The sequence below is a fragment of the Lissotriton vulgaris genome, chromosome 1_1, assembly GCF_964263255.1.
Source record: "Lissotriton vulgaris chromosome 1_1, aLisVul1.2, whole genome shotgun sequence".
NCBI lineage: Eukaryota > Metazoa > Chordata > Amphibia > Caudata > Salamandridae > Lissotriton > Lissotriton vulgaris.
The window spans coordinates 16,463,780-16,488,007 of NC_141685.1; the positions used below are offsets into that span (position 1 = coordinate 16,463,780).

Genomic DNA, 24,228 nt, shown 5'->3' on the forward strand with positions numbered 1-24,228 from the left:
GTATGCCTTTAATCACTGTCTTTGAAAAACTTTGATCAATTATGAAATAACTGGTATAAATAAAAGTACCTTGTCGAACATGACAGCTAGCATTTTCGACATTCCGCAAGTGTGGATGTAAATGTAGGTGGCTAGGCACTCTTCATGTTTTTGCCTATCACATATTGGCACATCTAAGAACTGGTGGAAGCTAGGGGCACTGTACACCGTCTGTCTTTCTTCTTTTTTTTTGTTTGTGAGCCCATGAGATAAATATGATTAACCACTCTTATGATATAAATGTCACATGGCAAAGGCAAGCCCGTCTGTGCCTGTCCATGCCGGGCCCAGGGGCCACGGACTATGGCCAAACCATCCGCTACTCTGCTGCTAAGCTGAGGTCCCTTAGACCGTCGGTGAATTTATGTCCCCTTCTGGACCCCGCCACTCATGGCCACATCCTCAGTAACGGCATCTTCTCACCTCACACAGGGCACACCTGCCCCATTGCTTCTACCTCGGACCTTCCTCTAGTCCCCAAAATTATAACTACTAAGTATACTGATATTAGCGTTATCTATCTCAACACGCGTTCTTTGGCCAAACATCAATCTGACATATTCCTACTGCTCTCCTCGGACAAACCGGATGTCCTTCTCATCACTGAAACCTGGTTGACCCAGGACTTTCTGCCCGACATTCTAGCAGCCCTCCCCGCCGAATATTACATCTTATCGGCCAACGGGCCACCTGGTAAGGTAGGAGGTGGTGTGGCGGCCATAATTAAAACAAAATCCGAAATTCACTATCATGTCTTCTCTCGTGCTCCCGGAGGTAGAGAACATGGTTATAAAATTGGACACGGATACAGGCTCCTTGGTGTTGGTTCTTATTTACTGCCCCCCCACAGGCAATGCCCACTTTCCCCTTGTCCCTAAGCGAACAATTGGCTACCCTCGTGATTAATCACTCCAAGGTGCTCCTGGTCGGGGACTTGAACTACTGGTTCAATGACGTCTCCGGGGGACCTGATGAAGTCGAACTATCTGAACTCTTATCTAATCTGAACCTGACCCAGCACTTACACAATCCCACCGATGAAAAGGGACATATCCTGGACCAGGTCATGTCTCACTCTCCATTCCGTTAATCTACCCCTGCATTTGGTCAGATCATCATTTGATACACTTTACTATTATTTCTATCAGCCATAAAAATCCACCTGTCTGGCAGGAGGTGAAACTAGGAAGTGGAAATCTTTAAACAAACTAGACTTCATCACAACTTTGGAGAAGTCTTCTCTAAAGTTGTGATGAAGTCTAGTTTGTTTAAAGATTTCCACTTCCTAGTTTCCTAGAAGGCCTGTAGAGAATACAAAAAAATTATCTCAATGACTAAAATGGCCTATTTTTCCTCTAAATTAGTCAATGCTCATAACAACACTAAAGTAATCCTCAGAATCGTGAACGATCTATGCAATGATGCTAGAACTTCACCGACTCCGGCCCCTACCCAAGATCTTTGTAACTCTCTGAACGCATTCTTCTTGGACAAAATCTCGTCTATTAAAGCTAGTCTTCCTAACACCTCGAACTGGAAACCTCTGGATGATATCTCTAATAACTGCTGCACTTTACATACCCTCTAACCCATCTGTCCAAAAATGCTATTAGAACTTATGACCCTTATCAAATCGGGATCACCTGGCAATTGCTGCCCCGCACGTCTCCAAAGAGATATTTACCGACCTTCCCCAGAGCGTGCTCCCTCTTCTAAATGAATCCCTGGCCCAAGGCAAGGTCCCTAATGCTTTCAAGCATGCTACGGTAGTCCTCCTTATAAAAAAAACCTGCAGCAGACCCCAGCAACCCTGTTATTTACCGCTCTATTTCTCTTCTCCCTTTTTTGGCCAAAATACTAGAGGCCCACGTTGCCAGGTGTGTATCTAGCTTTATTGAGGGCTCGGATTACCTTGAGCCAAATCAAGCTGGTTTCCGTCCTGCACATTCTACAGAGGCTGTGATCCTCGCAGTTCTAGATACCCTAAGAGCTAATGCTGACAGAGGTGACCATCAAGCTTTGGTGCTCCTCGACCTGTCCCAGCATTCGACACGGTCGACCATACCATCCTGTTGCACCGTGTCGAGCAAGCAGGCCTGCGTGGATAACCCTGGGGTGGATCAAATCTTTTCTTGCCGACCGTACCCATGCGGTAAGGCTTGGAAATTTCACTGCTCCCAAGCTTCGATCTGACTGCGGGCCCCACAGGGCTCCTCTCTGTCCCCGCTGCTCTTCAATCTCTATCTGAGACCGTTGATCTACTCACTCAAAAACAGAAACATTACTGTTTTTAACAACGCCGATAATCTTCAGATCATATTCCTTCTTGGCTCCCCCAATGCCGCACTCGAGTTTCAATCTACCATGCTTCACATCCAGCGTTGGATGGATGTGAACCACTTGAAGCTCAACCTGGGCAAAATGGAGTTGGTCTTGCCCGGGAACAGTAAGGAAAGTTGGGGCATGCAGTTCTGGCCAGCAGAACTCAGACCTCCCCCTCCCCTTCTCTTTCTGTGAAAAGTTTAGGGGTAATAATCAACGCTGACCTCTCGCTCCACGGTCAGGTGGGTGCAGTGATCTCCTCCGCTGTTCACCAATAGCGGAAAATCAGACACCTGTAGACCCATTCAGCTCTAATACAAGTGATGTTAGCACTCCTACTCTCACGTCTGGACTTCTCTAATTCCATCTATCTTTGTCTCCCTCTTGGCCTACAAAGAAGACTCCAAATGGTCCAGAACCAAGCGGTCAGATTGGTCTATAAACTACCTAAATGACAGTCAGCTGGACACAACTTCACTGGCTCCCGATATCCCAACGGGTAACCTTTAAGTCCTGCTGCTTAGCTTTTAAGGCCTTGCACGGCAAAAGTCCCAGATTCATCAACAGCATCATCACTAAGTATACTCCTCGGCGTACCCGCCGCTCAGCCCATCTTTCCCTGCTCACCACGTCATCGTTTAAACGGAAACACCAGGGAGGCTGTTGTTTCTCCCACCTGGCCCCTAACCTCTGGAATTCCCTTCCCCTGACACTAAGAAGCTGCAATAATCTTCTCAGTTTCAGAAAGGGCCTAAAAACATGGCTATTCGATCAAGCCTATGTCTAGTGCCTCGGTTGCAAGAGTCTTCAGCATCAGCGCCATGAAACCCCAGGGTGTATGCGTGCTTTATAAGTGCTTGCTAACATAACATCATCATATGTTAAAGGCTGCAGCAGTCAACCAATCACTATTCCACACTTACAATATATGATGCATAGTTCTTGGTACCTCACCACCGGCACCTATTCCGCTATCCCCTCAATACTCAGGATATCGCTTGCTATGTTAACATGCCTCATTTCAGGCCCTACTATTGTCCCAGAGTACCTGTGTCTCTCTACACTCTGTGCTTCTAAACATGCAACAAACTACATGGTATATTGTTTGTAAATTAGTCTTTTGTCTCTCGAGTATTTGATTTCCACTTGTCCTCTTGAATTTGTAGGACTTGATGCTACCTTCAAGCTAGCCTGACTGGTTAGGGGTGTTATGTTTCCGGTCCAGAGAGGACCCGGCTTGGCAGTTCGGGCTGGACTGTTCCCATGAGGAACAGGGTAAAGACTGATTTGCTTATGGCTGGGTCCAAACTTGGGTTGCGTAGTGCTCAAGAGAAAGATAGAATTAACCCAGATCTCTTGACTAGGGGTGAATGTTTGATTCTTTCAGGATTCCGTCCATCATTTGTTGCCGCAGCAGGCACTAAATGACCAAGGCAGGAAAAAACTAACTTTCTAATAGTGGCATTTGCATAATTGTAATTCAAAGTCTGACTTTACAATTAAAGAAGGGTTTTAATTGCAATTTTTTAGACTCCGATCTTGAGCTGTCTACCTGCCTTCAATTAGAAGTTAAAGCTTAATAAATGCAATAAGGTAACTCCAATGTTATCCTATGGGAGAGGTGGGCCTTGAAGGAGTGAAAGACAAATGTAAAAGTTTTTCAATACCAATACATGCAAAACTTAAAAGTACATGTACTACATTTTACATACACTGCACCATGCTCTATGGCCTGTTAAGGATCTACCTTAGGGGTGACTTATATGTAATGAAATGGAAAGTTGGGGCCGGAAAAAGGTGTATCTTGCCCGGTCAAAATGGTGGTTTAAAACTGCATACACAAGCTGCAGAGCCATGTTTAGAAGGCCTGTTTAAGTGGGTGGTCCGATCAGTGCTGCAGGTACACTAGTAGAATTTAATTTACAGGCTCTGGGTACCTATGGTACCACACTTCTAGGGACTTGCAAGTAAATTAAATGTGCCAAGTGGGTATAAGCCTATTCTGTGATGTTTTAGGAGAGAGCACTTTAGCACTGGCTAGCAGTATTAAAGTGTGCACAGTCCTAAAGCCAGCTAAAATTAAATCTGCTAAAATAGGAGGGGTGAGGGCAAAAGGATTGGGGAAGACCATCCCAAGGTTGACCGGTCGAACACATGCTCCCCCACCTCGCCAGCTGAAAGTGGAGGGGACTACCCAATCTCCTGGGAGTTCTCATCATTAAGGTGGAAAAACCTAGAGATACCATCAGCATTGGCGTAGTCTGACCTGGGACGTTGTTGCACCTTAAAGTCCATTCCCTGTATTGAGATGGACCACCGTAACAATCGTTTTTTTACACCTCATACCATTGCTTAATCACCTTCTGGCTAGCTTGTAGGTTATCGGAAGCCTTCTTCCAGACCTTATGCATTTGGTTGCAGAAGGCTAGCATGTAGCTAACCACATACTGATAGGGCTTCTCGGGAGCTTCCTCCCACCCCTCCTTCACTAAACTGAGAGGTCCCCTTACAGGGTGACCTTAGAAGAGTTTAAGAGGGCTGACTCCTACTCCTTTCTGTGACACCTCCCTGTATGCAAAGAATATGCAGGGCAAGAGGACGTCCCACTTCATTGCCTCTGTATGGCCCATAATGATGCCCATGAGGGTCTTGTTGAATCTCTCAATGAGCCCATTAAGTCTGGAGGTGTTAAGGTGTGGAAAACCTATAGGTTAGGCTAGTGTGTAGCTAACCAGATTGTGAGAGGGCTTCTTGGGAGCTTGCTTCCACCTCTCCTTCACTAAACTGAGAGGTCCTCTTACAAGGTAACCATAGAGGAGTTCAAGAGGGCTGAATCCTGTTTTTTTTCTGTGCTACCTCCCTGTATGCAAATATTAGGCATGGCAAGAGGAAGTCCTGCTTCCGCTTTATGGACTCCGGTAGGCCCATAATCATGCCCTTGAAGGTCTTGTTAAATCTCTCAATATGCCCATTAGTCTAGGGTTGTTAAGTTGTAGAGAACTTATAGGTTACCCTACATTCCTTCCACATAGACTTCAAGTACGTGGACATGAAATTAATGCCCGTCTGACACCACTTCCTTGGGTAAAACCACTCTGGTAAAAATCCCCATCAAGGACACAGCAGGTGCAGTTATGTTCCACAGAGGGATGGCCTCTGGGTAGCACGTGGCATGGTCCTCCAAACCTAGGGTAAACATGTTTCCCAAGGCGGTTTTGGGACCCATGGTCCCCACACTGCTGATGCCCACCCTTTCAACACCCAACTCATCCTTTCCATGACCAACGACCCAGTGCCCACCAAAGACAAGTTCCAAAGATGCATGAAAGATGTGGCTGCCTGGATGAACAACAACTGTTTCAAACTCAACACCGACTAGACAGAAGTGCTCATCTTCAGAAAGACAAGGATACCCCCTGAAACATAATTAGTGTCCACCTGAGCTGGGTCCAAACCCACCGAACATACCCGCATCCTCAGCATCAACCTCGACCAGCTATCCATGAACAAGCAGGTCAGCACCATCACTTCCGTTTGCTTCCTCACCCTCTGAATGGTCAGGAATCTCTTCAGATGGCTCCCAACTAACACCAGGTGAACGATCACACAAGCTCTCATCACCATCAGACTAGACAACGGCAACTCCCTCTACGTAGGAATCACTGCCCAACACTTGACGAAACTCTAGCCCATCCAGAACATAGCAGCCTAGCAGCCTGACTCCTCCTGGATCTCCCCAGATGGACGCACATCATCCCTCCCCTCTGGAAGCCCCACTGGTTACCCGTTGCAAAGAGATGCCAGTTCAAGCTGCTCACCCACGTTTACAAGGCGCTACACACAATAAAGGACCAGCGTACCTCAACAATCAATTGAATTTCCATTAACCTACCATGAAACTCCACTCCGAATTCCTCTCCCTAGCAGCCACCCAACACATCCACCGGACGAACAGTGGAGGCCGCTCCTTCTCCCACCTGGCAGCCTAGGCCTGATACACCTTCTGCCTGCACCTCAGAGCCTCACCATCGCTCCTGTAGTTCAGAAATGACCTCAAGACCTGGATGTTCAACCAATAGAGGAACAGGCAGCGTGATCTCGCAGCGCCTCTGGACCCTCATGGGGGATGCAGCCACATTATGCAAATCCTGATTGATTGTTCAAAGGGAGTACCTTCAAGCTTGGGAGTCACATGAACTTTGTGCTTCTTCCTTGTCTTACCACTGACTTGGCAGGTGAGACAAGTCCTACAAAAAGCAAATGAAGCTTTGCTCATCCGGGACCAATAAAAGTGGGTGACAAGCTTGTCAAAGGAAGTCCTGCCAGGTGCATCTTGTGATCAAACCCAGTTGGAAGGCCCTGTAACATTAGGGACCACCAGCACACATACTGCCCAATGCACAGGCACCCTAAGCTCACCATAGAGGAGGCTGTTTTCCCAATAAATAAGGTGATCACCAGAGATGTCACCAGCTGCCTGGGCTTTGGACTGCTGCCTCAGGCCCTCTAGGGTTGGGCACTCTCTCTGCACCTTGCAGAATTCCTCCTTAGTAGGCCCACCGTCAACTTGCCATCCAGCAAGCTCATGCAGGTGTCCTACAGAGGCAGGTGTCCTCCCCGGTTGACTCTGGAGCTGCCACCTCTGGCGCCAAATCCACCAGTAAAGCCCTCTAACTACTCTACACTTCTGCAGAGTCTGACTAGTGGAGATGCAGACTGGTGGTGTGGGAAGCTGCTTCATTATGTAGGAGATAAACCCCTTTGCTATTCACCACTGAAAAATGTGAATGTGCTAAGTGCTCTACGTTTATATTACATTTTCCACAAGCTATGGCTGAAGGTGACTGGTGCAAACCAAACAACAGCTGAGGGGTCTAAACTAAAGTATTGTATATCTTATCGATAGTATGTTCTCAGGAATATGAATAAAACTGTCTGTGGCCAAATTTAAAAGGTACAGGTAATCCTGTAGGATGCTTTTAAAACATTTAAAAGACTCCTGACTAACAGAACATAGTAACTACAAAATGATTCTCCCATGATGACAACCAGGCTGTCATCTATTCGGAGGAATCTGTTTCTGTTGGATAAAAGATTGGCTGTTTTTGAGCTTTAGCCTCCTTAAAATCATGCCATTTTTACACCACTGGCCACTTTTAAGTAATTTCTCGGACTGGTACATATTTGTCATTCAAGGTTCCCAGCACTTGCTTCAGTTGGACTTCTTGACTTTTGGCAGTAATGGGGCAGATTAACATTTTTCATTCAGTGCACATGCTGGCACCTGCCCGTCGGAGACCACTGTGACTTCTTTCTGCTACTTGACTGTCATTGATTGCTTATCTGTAATAGGGACTGTCCCTCTTTCACAAGTGGCAAATAAGATATTGTTTTGCTTAATTTAGAAAACTATACATTTCCTAATAATTTCTTTTTCATTCTACGTCAGGTTTGTCAGACTTGGGAAGTATACTTGTGAAAGAGTCCACTACCTGTAATGAAAGCAGGACCCAAATGCTTCAAATTGATGACAAGCGAACTGTCTTCATGGATGGTAAAAAGGAAATTAAAAGAACTGGGAATCGTCTTTACCATCAGAAATATAATATAGAAAAGAAGCGCTTTCCTTGTACCTATTGTGGGAAGAGTTTTACTCAGAAATCCTATCTTCTTCGGCACCAGAAAACCCATTCTGGTGAAAAGACATTTTCATGCACTGAATGTCAGAAGAGTTTTACTCATTTGTCAATTCTTCGGCTTCATTACAGAAGTCACACCGGTGAGAAACCCTTTACCTGCAATGAATGTGGTAAAACCTTTACTCAGCAGGCAGGGCTTAAACGTCACCTGAAAATACACACAGGCGAGGTTGTGAAACGCTTTCCCTGCTCCGTATGTGGGAAGTGCTTTGCGTACAAGTATGATCTTCATCGTCACGAAAACATCCATTTTAAGAAGAGCTTTGCGTTTAAAATACACGTTCAACAAAACCAGACAATTCAAAATGATGAGAAGCGCTTTCCCTGTACTGAATGTGAGGAGAACTTTACTAACCAAACGGCACTCAAACGCCACCTGAAAAGCCACAGTGGTGTAAGCGAGAAACGTTTTCTCTGCAGCGAGTGTGGGAAGAGTTTTACTCAACTAACGGGATTCAAACGCCACCTGAAAACCCACATGGGTGCAAGTGAAAAACCCTTTCCCTGCAGCGAGTGTGGAAAGACCTTTGTTTACAGGTCAGATTTTCTGCGTCATCAAAGAATCCATTTTAGAAAGAGCTTTGTGTCTAAATCAGAAGATCAACAAGCCCAGAGAGTTCGAAATGATTGGAAGCCCTTTCCGTGTACTGAATGTGGGAAGGGCTTTACTTCCCGAACAGGACTCAAACGCCACCTAAAAATCCACAAGGGTGAAGTTGAGAAACCCTTTCTCTGCAGCGTGTGTGGAAGGAGATGTTTGTATAAGTCAGAGTTGGAACGTCACCAGAGAATCCACACTGGCGAGAAGCCCTTTGATTGCACTGAGTGTGGAAAAAGCTTTAGGCAAAGGTCAATTCTTCATTGTCACCTGAGAACCCACAAAAAAGCCACTTTCATGCAATCATTAGGAAAGGAGTTTTAATCAGCACACAAGTTTAAAACTTCACCAGATATTTCACACAGGTGAGAAACCATTGTTGTGCTTGAAATGTGTTGAGTAATGCATGAGAAACACCTTCTCTATCATCAAAGAGTTCACATGGATGAGAAGCCATTTTCGTGCCCTCACTATATGAAGAGCTTGATGAATACGTGATCGTCACTGTCACCAGACGTTCCAGACGAGTGAGAAGCCATTTGTATACACAGAATGCGGCAAGAGGTTTGTTAAAAAGAGCCTTCTATGACACCATATTTCCAACATTGACAAAAGACCTCTACAACATCACAAGTGAATTTTCACGAGGACTGGGCTTTTTAACTGATCCTCAACTTCATATAAGAATTCATGGGTTTACCACTAATGATGGTAAAAACGCTTTACAAAAGAATAATTTACAACATTGCTAGAGAATTCCCTAGGTCACAGCTCTCTCAGAGCACTGCAGTAAAAAGAGATTTCTAAAGCACGACAAATGCTCCATTCAAGTCATGCTAGATGGCCGCTGGAAGGTCGGGCTTCTAAGAAGTTCCCGGCTGTGGATCACTCGCAGTATAAATCCCTACAGAAGCCACCCTCCTGTGCACAACCACAACTGAAACAATTACACCTATCTTTCTGTATCATCCTGAACAGCCAGAGGTCCGTGTTGAGCCCATCTCCTCGCTCCCGCACTATTCTCCTTCATGACGCCTGTCCAGACCCCGAACCACGCAAAGCTCGATGTGAGAGCCCAAGGCGGATACCGCTTTCTTTACAATTTCCATGAGTGATAGCCCAGCTGAGAGTGGGGTGGAATGCTGGTTAAAGGCGGCAGACCCAGAAGCAGAGAACGGCCCAGGACCAGGGTTCAATTCCCGACGCGGCAGGGTCGTGGACCAGGGTCAGCGGACTCCATAATTCTCGCCTCGGTGCCTACTCTAACCAGGGATCACACTCAGCAACTCTGGGCATTAGCTTGCCTCATCTCTACAACGGCCCCCCACATTTGCCGGGGATGCCTGGTTTCACCTTGGAGATACCCAGTAGGGACCATCTCACAGGGATAGCCAGGACGGGTTCCCCAGCGGTCTACAGCGCCACGACGCCTCAGGGCAGCAGTGCGCTTTACAAGACACATACATTTACATTTTCATTTACATGCAAGGTCATAGGCACCACTTTACTCTACCCTACGTGACCTAGCGCCAGGGGGCGATCACCCCCTGAGGAATGATGGAGCCTGCCATATTGAAATTAGGTGGGTGAGGGGATATGACTATTGTGCACCCGACAAATAATTCTGCCTATTTGAACTGGCTCCAATATTCGCAATCTCATGAAAACCCTGCAGCGCCGACATCGCTACTCCGGTGGAGTCGCTGCTGCAACTCTCATTCTGCCCTCCTACCAGCCTGAGCCTTGGGCAGCCAGCTCTCTGAGTGAGAGAAGCTCTCCATTGCCTTAAGTCGCAACCATCTGCCCGTCTGACCAGATACTGTGGTCTCTGGCAATATTGTATGACTTTGAGGCTCCCATGTCTCCGTCCGCCTAACTTTTTCACCTGCTGTGGCCCCCAATATGCCCCCCTGCCATTTTCTCAATCTGCTTAATCACGAGGCGTCTACAGCTCCTATCGAGCCCATCCCACCGGACACCAACATGACTACACTATTATTCGCGTACTGCTGCTTGCGCTGCCAAATGCGCACTGGAGCTAATAGATAGTGTTAGAAAGGCGATCCTAGGGGGAGGCAGAAGCTGTCTGGCCGACCACCCCGAGACGCACCTTTCCTTCTGGAGTTGGCCGAGCGCCGTCGAGAGGCCTGCTGGCGAGGTTCCTCTCCTAGAATCGTACAGCCGAGCAATCACACCACTACAAATGGACACCACACAAGGATAGATTCTTAGAGTCTTTATCAGCAATCAAGGCAGGTTCTTTCAGCAATATGTACAATCGGATCGAGGGGTCCTTAATGTCTCGGTAACTGGGGGAATAGGGTAGCGGGACAGTCTTAGTACCAGCCTGGCACAGGGATACCCTACCCTCAGATCGCGGTCCTCGAGCTGGGGGTTCCGCACGGTCGAGCCGCGATGTCGTCAGCAGGGCTCCGAGATGGTTCAGCGAGGTCGGGCCGCGGCAGCGCCAGCAGGGCTCCGAAGATGGTTCAGCGAGGTCGGGCCGCGGCAGCGCCAGCAGGGCTCCAAAGATGGTTTCAGCGAGGTCGGGCCGCGGCAGCGCCAGCAGGGCTCCAAAGATGGTTTCAGCGAGGTCGGGCCGCGGCAGCGCCAGCAGGGCTCCAAAGATGGTTTCAGCGAGGTCGGGCCGCGCCAGCGCCAGCGCCAGCAGGGCTCCAAAGACGGTTTCAGGGAGGTCGGGCCGCGGCAGCGCCAGCAGGACTCCAAAGACCGTTTCAGGGTTCAAAGTCGCGAGTTCTTCTCAGGGTCTCTCGACTCCAGGATACAACTGCCCACCCAGTCCAGAGCTGCCCCAGATATAGATCTGGAGTCCTTTGATGTCCGGACCCTCGCGCCTGGGGGTCAGAGGGGCCGGGATGAGAGTGTCCAGACACCCCGCAGGGGGGTGGAGCCAGCGCCCAGGGAGGCCGGAGGGCGATCAAAACCAGGCGTCCGGGGACGGCTGGAGGGCCATCGAAGTCAAGTGGCCGTTTTACCACCTGGCCGGATCTTGGTGCCTCGATGTCGGGGCATCGCTGGGGCCGGGGTCGGGCAGAGGCCACGGGGCCGGATGTGGAGGGTCCAAAATGGAGTCGGAGCCTGAGCAGGGGGCCCGGGATAGGGGTCGGACCAGCAGTGTGGGGTGAGTAGGGGTCGCCGTGTTCCGGAGGGGGAGAGCCGGGGGTCGCCAGGAGTGGCGGCTCTCGTGAAGGTTGGAGAGGGGTAGCTTCAGGCCGGAGGACAGGGGTCGATGTCGTCCAGGGCCTGCCATGTGGAAGGAGGGGGACCACGCCATGATGCCGGGTCCAACACACGTCCCCCCCCAGCTGAAGGCAGGGAGAGTCACCCATCTTCTTGGGGATTCTCCTCGCCGAGGCGGAAGAAGCGGGACAGGCCGTCGGCGTTGGCGTGGTCGCTGCCGGGGCGATGTTCCACAGTGAAGTCCATCCCCTGTAGGGAGATGGACCAAAGCAGCAACTTTGGGTTCTCCCCTCGCATCTGCATCAACCACCGCAGAGGTCGGTGGTCAGTTTGCACCCGGAAGTAGGTGCCGAAGAGATAGGGTCGGAGTTTCTTGAGGGCCCACACCACGGCGAAGGCCTTTCGTTCAATGGTGCTCCAGCATTGCTCTCGGGCCAGCAGACGTCGGCTGATGAAGGCCACCGGTTGATCAACTCCTTCGGCGTTGATTTGGGAAAGAACCGCCCGACACCGTGCTCGGAGGCATCTGTTTGGACTATGAATTCCCGGATGTAGTCGGGGGCTTGGAGCAAAGGGGCGGTACACATCGCTGTCTTTAGGGTCTCAAAGGCGGCCTGACACTCGGGTGTCCAGTGCACCATCTGTGGCTGCTTCTTGGAAGTGAGTTCGGTGAGGGGGCCCACAATGCTCCCATAGTTCTTCACAAAGCGCCGGTAATACCCAGTGAGCCCCAGGAAGGCTCTGACTGCTGTCTGGGTGACTGGGGGCTCCCAGGCCAAGATGGCATCGATCTTGAGTTGGGGGGGCCACCTGGCCGCTCCCCACTTGGTGTCCCAGATAGGTCACGGAACCGTGGCGGATCTGGCATTTGCTGGCTTTTATGGTCAGTCCGGCCCGCAGGAGGGCCGCCAAGACCTCCCGGAGGTGCTGGAGGTGTTCGGCCCAGTGGAGGCTGTACACCGCAATATCGTCCAGATATGCGGCGCTGAACTCTTCTAGCCCCTCCAGCACCTTATTCACCAGTCTCTGGAACGTTGCGGGGGTGTTCTTCATCCCGAAGGGGATCACCCTGAAGTGGTAGTGGCCATCGGGGGTTGAGAAAGCGGAGCGCTCTTGGGCGCCCGGCGTGAGTCCGATCTGCCAGTAGCCGGAGGTTAGGTCGAATGTGCTTAGGTAGCGGGCCGCCCCTAGGCGGTCGATCAGTTCAGCGGCCCGTGGAATAGGGTGGGCATCGGTCCGAGTGACGGCGTTCAATCTCCGGTAGTCTACACAAAATCTTAGTTCGGGAGAGGCGCCCGGGGCGGCGGCTTTTGGGACCAGGACGACGGGACTGGCCCACGGACTGTCAGAGGGTTCGACTACCCCCAGAGCCAGCATCTTGGAGACTTCCGATTGAATGCAGGTCCGAACTCGGTCGGGAACTCGGTAGGCCCGGTGTCGCACAGGCGGGCTGTCCCCGGTGTCGACATCGTGGACGCACCACTGGGTGACTCCGGGGGTGAGAGAAAACAAGTCTGCAAATTGCCTCAACAGTTTTTGGCAGTCTTGGCGTTGTTCTGTAGTCAGGGCGGAGGAGAGGGGGACTCCCTCCACGGAGCCGTCTTTCTCGGAGGTGCTCAGGAGGTCCGGTAGGGGCTCGGAGTAGTCTTCGGCCCGCCATCAGTAGCCATCAGGAGGCTAAGTTCTGTTCGGACAAAGTGAGGTTTGAGCCTGTTGGTGTGGAGGACCCGGAGGGGGTTTCTGGGGGATTCCATGTCCACCAGGTAGGTGACAGGGCTCTTGCGCTCCACCACTTTGAAGGGCCCAGTCCACTTGTCCTGGAGGGCGCATGGTTCGACCGGGGACATGACCCAGACCTGTTGGCCCGGCTCAAACTCAATGGAAGAGGCGTTTTGATCATACCAGCGTTTCATCTCTTCTTGGCTGGCCTCGAGGTTGTCCTTGGCAAGTTCCCGGAACCGCCGAGTCTGGTTTCGGAGGGTTAGGAGGTACCGTTATACGTCGGGGGGAGCCTCCTGGGCTGCAACCTCCCAGCCTTCTTTGACCAGGCTGAGGGGACCCCGGACGGGGTGTCCGTACAATAGTTCGAAGGGGCTGAACCCCAGGGACTTCTGAGGGACCTCCCGATAGGCGAAGAGGAGGCAGGGCAGTAACACGTCCCATTGGCGCCGCAAGGGCTCTTCCAGGCCCATGATCATCCCCTTGAGGGTGCAATTGAAACGTTCCACCAGTCCGTTCCCTTGGGGGTGGTAGGGGGTCGTGAACTTGTACGTGACCCCGCATTGTTGCCACAGGGACTTCATGTATCGGGAAATTAAGTTTGTACCCCGGTCACTGACCTCTCGGGGGAAGCCCAACCGGGAGAAGATCCCCATCAGCGCCCGGCCCACCACAGGGGCCGTCACGGTCCGGAGAGGGATGGCTTCGGGATAGTGGGTGGCATAGTCCACCAGGACGAGAATAAAACGGTGACCCTGAGAGGTTTGGGGCTCCAGGGGCCCCACAATGTCGATCCCCACCCGCTCGAATGGGGTGTTGACGACTGGAATGGTTGAAGGGGGGCCTTGTGCTTCCCGCCGCTCTTCCCGCTGGCTTGGCAGATTGGGCACGTCCGGCAGTGATTGTTCACATCATTCCTCATTTTTGGCCAGTAGGCGGCTGTATGTTTTGTCCTGCCCCGGCCCCTCGTGGCGGGATGCCTGGCTTTCACCTTGTGGATACCCTGCCGGGGTTATCTCACAGGGGAATACCAGGACGGGTTCCCTAAGCAAGCGCTTAGAAACCGGTTGGTGATTTGCGCTATATAAATTCCTGTACATTTACATTTACATTTACAGATGCCCGGCGAGGGGCACATCGTGTGCCAGGTTCAGGAGGAAATCTCTGAACCGGAGGGGGACCACCAGCACCCGGCTGGCCCCAAGTTCGGCAAGCTTTTGTTCGTTGTAGAGGAGAACGTTGTCCCAATAGACCCAGTGGGACCCCGATGGGTCTCCGGCGGCTCCAGCGGCGGCTTGCTGTCGAATCCCCTCGAGGGAGGGACACGCTTTCTGTTCTTGACAGAACTGTTCTCGGGTGGGGCCACCATCTTGGCGCCAGTGGGCCAGTTCCGGGAGGTCGCAGAGCGTGGCAATTTCTTCACGGTTGGGCCCCAGTGGACCGGGCTCAGGGTCGACGTCTTCGGGGACGGAGGGCGGCGGAGGCGCCGGACGCTCTGGTTCTTCGGTTGGGGTGGATTCAGTCGGGGCGGTGGCCCGGGAGGTCATGGATCGGGTGGTCGCACAGACCCACTCGGGAAGGCCTAGCATCCCCAGATGCTCTCTTCGCTCGACGTCGGCCCAGGGGCAACTTTCCAGGTCGTTCCCGAGGAGGCAGTTCACGGGGGCATCGTCCCGGACGGTCACTTTCAGCATGCCCGACTCTCCCCCCCACTCGAAGGGGATGCGGGCCATCTGGCACAGGCTCTCTGAATTGTCCGCCGACCGTACTGGGCACAGCACATTGGGCAGGATCTGGTCAGGGGTCACCAAGTGGCAACGGACGGCCGTCACGCTGGCTCCGGTGTCGCGGAGGGCTTCTGCCCGGTGCCCATTAATGATGACCCATTGGCGGTACTTCTGAGTGTTGCCCGGAATCGGGGCCCGGGGGACCATGTCTCTTTCGCCTAGACATACCAGGGACATGGCGGCGGGCTCCCACTCGGTCTGGTCTTCGTCATAGTTCTCTTCTTCGCCCCTTTCCTCTCCCAGGGAGGCGGCCGCGATCTGGCGGTTTGGCGGACCGGTGGTGCCGCGTCGCTGGTTCATCGAGCAGTTGGGGTCATTGGCATAGTGACCGGGTCGCTGGCATTTGTGGCAGATAACGTTCGAGCGGGGCCCCGGCCGTGCAGGGGGGGCTGAAGAAACAAACATTTACAATACTCCTTCTCAGGGTTCTTACCAATAAGTAGTCCATTCAAAAGTGGCAAAGAAATCAACACAGAATCTGAAATATGAAAAGACATCTTTATTATTATTAATTGTGAGGCTCCGTCGCCCAGCCGCTCTTAAAGCAACTGAATGAGGGAGTCTGCCTGCATGGCCTCGCACAGGCCTTTTATACAGAAAATTGTGCTCTAGGCACACACATTCCTTATTATTATTAGTCACTCCCAGGACGTGCACACAAAGCACCACTTTCAAGATAAGTCCAGGCTAAAAAAAGGATCGCACACATGCTTGGTTTCCTGTTCAATCAGGCCGGACAAACCCACCATAAAACCTTCAACTAGATCGATGAACATGTCTTAAAGGAAAGGCAGCAACAGATGGGACGGAGATAGGAGCGGTGGGAACGGTGCCATAAAAGATCGGACATGTCCTGCTCTTTGAACTTTATTGCGCCAGCTGCTGAACAAGGAACTGGCTTGGGAGGTTAGCCTCAAGCAACAGGGTCAGCTGTTGTCAGGTCATGCAGAAGTCAGCACAAACCCATGCTAAGGTTATGTCCTTTAAATGCTTGCTCTGCCATGGGGAGAGCCTACTGTAAGTGCAACGAATAACATGGCTGCTATTTACAAGATGAAACCCAAGTGTTGAATGCAAAACCTTCAAATGCACAGTGAATCCATTGGTGTAACATGATGAAAATACTCATGAATAACGCATTCATCATTTGCGGTTCACTGATACCAAATTCATAACAGAATCATGACATTTAAAACACAGGTTCAGAACCCCCAGAACCACAGGGCCCCTCTTCTGGCCAGGGATGGCGAAGTGTTGGTCGGGGGAGGCACCGCGGGGGAGTCTCCGCTCCTGTTCTGGCCTCCTCCGCCGCCTCGCGGACGGTGGGGCCCCTGGGGAGCTCGGCCGTGATCTCCCATCGAGTTCCGGGGGACCCTGGTGCTCTCCCATCGATCGGCCTCGACGGCGAGTTTACGTGGCTCGGTCAGCTTGCTGTCGAGGAGATGCTGCCTGAGTTCGACAAAACAGTTGTTGGAGAGGTGCTCCCATACAATGAGGTTGAACAGCTGCTCGTAGGTTGTGACCTGGCTGCCTTTGATCCCCCCCTCTTGGGCTCTACTATAGAAGTTCACATACTCCGCCCATCCCGCATCCTCAGGTCCTCCAACCAACAGCTGCTTCAGGTTCCTAGACATCATAGGACCAGACAGGGAGGCCGTGCCCTCTCCATCATGGGTCCACGTCTATGGAATAACCTCCCCCTCTCCCTTAGAGAATGCCAGAGTCACTCAGTTTTCAGGAAACGCCTTAAGACAGTACTATTCTAGGAGGAGTTCTTCGATCTGCTCACCTCACAGCACCGCGTGGAGATACACCTTCGGGTGTGATGCCGGCGCGTAACAAGACTATAAATAAATAAATAAATAAATGTAGTACCGGGAATTTTCTTACAGTCTCGGAATCGCTGCCGGTACATCTCGGGGATGAGTCCATAGCGAGTAAGGAGGGCCGCTTTCATATGTTCGTAAGAGGTCATCTCGGCATCTGGGAGCTCCAGCAGGGCGTCTCTCCCTTCGTTGACGAACTTCCCCCACAAGCCGGCACCCCAGTCTTTTTGGGGTACTCGGTGCGAGGTCATGGCTACCTCGTAGGCCTTAAACCATTGTTGGATGTCGTCGTTTTTATAGTATTCTTTGACGACATCTGTGGGGATGTGGACCTTCGTGTCCGCAGGAGGAGGTGGGCTCCGGTTCCCTCTAGGCGCTGGCCTCCCCATTTTTGGCCTTGATCTCAAGTTCTTTTAAGCCACGCTCGTGCTCGAACGTGCGCTTCTTCTCCTCTAAGTCCCTCTGCCTTCATTTCTCCTCCAGGTCCCCTTGCAGCCATAGTTGCTCAAGGGCTATCTTTTTCTCGGCCAGCTGTAGTTCTCCGTCCAGACTGAGTCGGGCGAGCTCCAATTCGGGCCATCGAAGTTAAGTGGCCGTTTTACCACCTGGCCGTATCTTGGTGCCTCGATGTCGGGGCGTCGCTGGGGCCGCGGCCGGGGTCGGGCCGAGGCCACGGGGCCAGATGTGGAGGGTCCAAGATGGAGTCGGGCCTGAGCAGGGGGCCCGCTATAGGGGTCGGACCAGCAGAGTGGGGCGAGTAGGGGTCGCCGTGTTCCAGAGGGGAGAGCCGGGGGTCGCCAGGAGTGGTGGCTCTCGTGAAGGTTGGAGAGGGGTAGCTTCAGGCCGGAGGGCAGGGATCAATGTCGTCCAGGGCCTGCCATGTGGAAGGAGGGGGACCATGCCATGAGGCCGGGTCGAACAATAGTCCTTCATTTTTGTTGTGCCCTTACCCTGCTATGGTGAATGCATCTCGGGCAACCAATTTTCTTTACCCATACAGATCTTCTTGAGCACATCAAGCTCTCTCAAGCATAGATTTTGAAAGAGGACTATTCAATAGAAACTAATAGGACCTCATTCATCTCTCTGCTGAAGGGGTAGACATCTTGGGATGAGCTCACTCCATTAGGGTTCTACACCTACTCTCCTTTCCACCCTAGGACCTCCTTGCCTCGTGACCTCATGAATCTATCACATACCAATGTAATGAACCCCTGCCCTCCCCTGCCCGACACAACTCATTCAAAATCATCCATCCACTAAATTTACCCAAAAACGCCTCAAAACGTCTCAGAAAAAACGGTTCAAATTGAACACAGAAATACCGTTCCTCGATTCCTACGCCTGCTGCAATAAGAGTTTGATAACCAACAATCTTAAAAATTTTACCAGCCGTCGAGCTCAATGGAGAAAAGCCATATCCTCCATACTCAAGGTCACCTCCACACGGCTTCAAACTTACATATGCCTCTCATCTGTGCACAATGCTGAAACCGCGATCACCATTTACAGTAACGGCACTCTACTCATCCAATCCTTCTATCGCAACCTGGAACACTTTGACAAACTCTTCTCCCACATTAAAGATAATATAGGTAAAGACTTATCCCCTACCCAATTATCGCCTCTACAATCTACCACCGGTCAGAACAATCACCAGCCTTCATCTACTCCTTCCTCCACCCCACCAATCCACTCTCCTCTGCCATCTACTCATTCTCCTCCAGATGGCGTCATTTCTTCCCAGAATGCTCCTGCCCCTCTTGAGAGGGTGGACCCTAACCAAGGTCAGCACAGAATATTACCTCCTCACCCAAGAATGCCAACCCCCTCACAAACTATCAACTCTAGCAACTCCTCTCATCAATCTATAAGCAAGCCGACTCTCTTGTCTGATCTAATGATTGACAGTAACAACACCACTCCTGATCTAGTATCTGACATTGTGATGCCACTAACAACCTCTGCAATTCACGATTCCCCTCCTTCTCAAATATAACAAGTCCTCTCCATAACAGTGCTCTCCACAGGCAGGATTTAAACAAAATTCACTACACGTCTTCAAATCCCCAAACCCTCCTCCCACATAACCCCCAAACCATACAGCATTACAACCATGTCGACTAAAAACCCATCCTGTAGTTTCCCCCTCACGCTCAAAACCCATCATACATAACCCGCTAATAAATTCAACAATACCTCCACTCTCCAGTCAACGCTAAACAACCTAAAAACAGAATAAGAGCTAATGAGGGCCAACATATTGAACCTACTTCATATTACTGCAAAAGTTCAAACGTAAGGTTTCGTACCACAAAAGCAGCCCTTGACTCAGAACAGCCTACAATCCGAACAGTTAGGGTAGGGACGGTGCACCATTGACGAAGTAAAGGAGACTTCAAATGTATCCAAAATATCCTTTATTCCATAAGTTAATTTTTTTTTTAATTGAACCACAGCCAACGTGTTTCGTTCTTTCGAACTTCGTCAGGGCTGGAAGGAACACAGAAATAAAAACACTAAATACATGGACATGACATACATGCTTACACAAATAACCATATCACATGTATAAGGTCATACATCTTAACAAAAAAGCTTTAGAGCGACAACTTGAAAAACATATATCAACAATTATAAAGCCAAACAGAATAGCATTTTCTTTTTAAAAAAGGCTGAGAATGCAAATATAAAGAAACCCGAGAGACACCATAAGACTACAGTACATGACATACATATACATATACATAAACATTATGTGACGGTGAATAATGTCCTTAACAAGAACAGTCTTTCACAAAGTAGATCCCACACTTACATATTTTGTCCTACACCTTAGAGGTTGAAAAGTTAAAGACAATAGAATAGAAATAGGGAAGGAATAAACAAAAAGGGGGAAAGAGAGGCCTACTGCCATTGGGTACATACCCTTAGAACTCGACCATATATAACTTGGACACGGAGGTTATTAGAATGTCTATCAGTCCACGAAAGGCGCATAACACTGATGGCATTCCCAGCCACTAGGCCCCACCAGAGAGTACTAATTTAAAACCAGTAGTATAGCACAAAGGGAAATACATCCATGTCTCACCTCTGTATTAGCGCATGGATCAGATCATGCAGCGAATCCCAGCCTATATGCAAATTATCGATTAGTAAAAGGTATCCATTCCCTTTCCGGTTTTAAAATTAACAGTCCACCATGAGGCAGCTGATAACATTAGAAGGTGAAACGAGCGCACACGGCCTAATGTATCTACAACATACACTTAACTCCGTTCAGAATTGGAGGTTTATTCAGATCACCCCAACATATACTTATGGGTGACTGTGCAATATTGTGGCCTGTTATCCTAATAACGGAGGGAGGAGAAAGAGAAGTAAAAAAGATCACCAGCATGTTAAGTTCAGTAGCTACATACACCTCACCAACATTAATGGTCAGAGTGTAGTGCGTTATAATGCCTCTATTTAAAATCAACCCTCACTTAAATTGTTGAAGGTCCCTCCTAAAAACAGAAAAAGAAGAAATATACCCTTACCTCCGTGGAAGTCCGGAGGTATAGTCACGGGGGTTGTAGTCACCCCAGATTGTAAGTAGCAATATTGTGGGCCAGAATAGCAGCCCACCGTCCTAAAATCAAGAAAAAGAAGAACGGTATATGTAACTCCCCTGTTTCCAACACCAGCCATAGTGCATATGTCTTAAGATCACATTATATAGCAATTTAAATCGCAATTGGGCTCCTCTCTATGTCAAAACAGACAGTTATAATGCATATCCATATAAGCATTGGCAGCTGAGTAAAAACGGCCATAACATCCCCCAATCCACACAATAAGCTACTTCCAGATCAGGTCATAATTAATAGCCCCCAAACGGAAAGTTGTTTTTGGCCGCAGATTTAATTATTAGGGCCACAAATATATGAGGCCTACGCATGTGTTGCCAGCGTGATTTTGTAGCCCCCAAGCAGCCACCCAGAGAAGATACGGAAAAAAAGGAGGGGTTCCCCTCTATCCAAAAAGCCGTCATAGCACCTATTAATTAACCTTCAATAAAACAAAGTCACAAGCATGTGCATGACGCGCAAATCTTAAATGCATGATTCTCCCAGCCCAAGAATAAGGCCAAAGGTCCACAACTATCAAAGGCATAAGAACAGGAAAACCCCAGGAGCGAGTAATCTGTTACCTGTATTACAGGGACACGATCCAAAGCCGGTCGATTCAAACCGGGCGCCATGTCTCTCTGTCTATATATAGATAGGTGCTCAATTCCGTCAGGTGTATCGTGCGTATAGCGTCGTAACACTGATCACGTGTTCTGGACCCTCCCCATCCGCGCCATATTTGAGTGGAATAGCTGATTGTATATAGAGAAAAAAAGGGGTTGCGGCAAAATCATAAAATTAAAAGACAAAACAGAAGACACCCGATAAGTTGTGAGTTTATTATAATTGACACGCATTTCAAAATTGCTTTATCCATTAACAAAATGTGCCATATAGTTGTGTATAGAGACGGCTGGTGCACAAATTAGTTATAGCGAACTTGCGTTCTGAAAAGCCCATTTATTTGAAATGTATGCCGTATGATTGTATATAGAACCGGTACAATGTGTCCAAGCGCATTTGTATCAATACATGAAAAAGTATGCTACCGGCCGGCACCATATTTAAAATTATGCAAGTCTATTGTAATTGACTCGCATTCCAAAATTGCCAATCCATTAATAATTTGCGCAGTAAAGTTGTATATAGAAACGGCTAATGTGCAAATTAGGTATAATACACTTGCGTTCATAATTGCTCACTCATTTAAAATATATGCTGTGTGATTGTATATAGAACCAATATAATGTGTCCAAGCGCTTTTGTATCGACATATGTAAAAGTACGCTACCGGCCGGCCCCATATTTACACGGAGTTACATCCACAGGTAATGAGGGACCTTGACAATAAACCCAAATAACCCATATCCACTTTATATGTGGTGAGCTGTTTGTCCTACAAAAATAATCATTCATAACCAGGGGTCAAAAGCCAATATTAAATAGAAATTCCATACATGATTTATAAATTGCAAAAAAAGTTTTTAAGTTTCAATTGACGGGCTTACGTTCAAAAATACTAATATATTTAAAATTAGTACCATTTGATTTTATATAGCAACAGTATCAAGTGTCCAAAGGAGAGTCCGATATTCGATGCTTTAAAGACTATGGGGGTCATTAGGATCGCGGACGGACTTGTACATGTACATGTATTTATATAGCGCAAATCACCGACCCGGTATCTAAGCGCTTGCTTAGGGAACCCGTCCTGGTATTCCCCTGTGAGATAACCCCGGAAGGGTATCCACAAGGTGAAAGCCAGGCATCCCACTGCGAGGGGCCGTTGTGGAGATTAAGCAAGCTATTGCCCAGAGTCGCAGAGTGTGAACCCATGAATTGAGTAGGCACCGGAGCGAGAATTGTCGAGTTCGTGGAATTTTGAGCCCAAGACCCGCCGAGGCGGGGAATTGAACCCTGGTCCCGGGCTGACCTCTGCTTCCAGGTCTGCCTCCTCTAACCAGTGAGCCACACTTGGGTCCGTCCGCGACCCCTGAGGAGGAGGGAACGTCCGCAGGGGCTGCGGCATTCCCTCCGAGTAGATTAGGATGTGACCGCCAGGGTGGCGGTCACATCCTCTATCTTTAACATTGCGGCGGGTGCAGCTTCAAGCTGCACCCACCGCAAGGTTAAAAATGCATGCATCGCATTTGCATGCACAAAGCAGCAGGCACTGCGCAGTGCCTGTCGCTTTGTGCACGCAAATGCAGGGGGGTACAATAGGTATGCCCCATGTGCACCCCCTTCACCCAGGGGGCCCGCAACGGGCCCCCGAAGTGAAAGTCTGTATGCTTTTCCACGGCGGAAAAGCCGCCGTGGAAAAGCATGTATTCACCACCATCCAAATATGGCTGGCGGTGTCTGATAGACACCGCCAGCCATGTTAGAGCGTTTCCGCCGCGGTCGGAAGGCGACCGCGGCGGAAAAGCTGCAGACGGAATTCCAGACCCACCAGCCATCCTAATTTCGCGGTGGGTCTTTGGAGGCTCTGCAGCGGTTTTTCCTCATCCTCCGGGCCGGCGGTGGCTTCCGCCGGCCCGGAGGATGCGAAAAAACCGCTATCATATTCGGCCCCTAAGTTTTTTATGCTAAAAAGTTTACTACACTTATTCAAATCCACAAACCCTCCTCCCACATAACCCCTAAACCATACAGCACTACAACCATGTCGACTAAAACCCATCCTCTAGTTTCCCCCAACCCTCAAAACCCATCACACATATCCCCCTAATCAATTCAACAATACCTCCACACTCTGTTCAATGCTAAACAACCTAAAAACAGAATAACAGTTAAAGAGGGCTAACCTATAGAACCAACTTCATATTACTGCAAAAGTTCGAACAAAAGGTTTCTTACCACAAAAAGCAGCCTGGGACTCAGAACAACCTACAATCCGAACAGTTGACTCCCCTGCAAACATCAGGACCCCTCCACCAAAATGGAGGTGTAAACCACATCTAGACCTCACTTCTCGACCCAACAGAGCAACTAGTCACCTATCAGACAACGATAGCCTCTCCCTTCTCACCACTTTCAACCAAGCGCCTATCAAGCATATGATGCCTGTGGAAAAAAGCCAGACAAATATCACGCACCCACACAGGGTTCCTCATCACAGTCATAGACCCATTATTAAATCTAACCTTAAACTAGTCTCCATATCTCATTCACCCGTAGATGTAACTAAAACTAACCTAAAATGTGCCGATCAGCAGTGAAACATGCTGCTGCTATTGCTGACCTTGTCCCCACTCTAGATATGGACATCCTACTGCTCACGGAAACATGCTTTAACGGATCCTCATCCCTATATTGAACATCCTAGTCGCTCCCAGCCATGACATCATTCGTTTGGACCGCTCTGGCCGTCTCCGTGATGTCACTGCCTGTATCCATTGAGTCAGTCTCTCAATTAGA

General features: G+C 49.7%; 1 protein-coding gene across 1 annotated transcript in view; it reads left to right on the top strand.

The window, feature by feature from the left end:
- LOC147736975 (uncharacterized) overlaps positions 1 to 9,246 on the top strand; it is a 260,978-nt gene extending 251,732 nt beyond the window's left edge. The window contains exon 6 of the mRNA XM_086954532.1: positions 7,811 to 9,246. Within this exon, the coding sequence (XP_086810658.1) occupies positions 7,811 to 8,982 (1,172 nt within the window). The 3' untranslated portion in view covers positions 8,983 to 9,246. The remainder of the gene's footprint in view (positions 1 to 7,810) is intronic.
- The last annotated feature ends 14,982 nt before the right edge of the window (positions 9,247 to 24,228 follow it).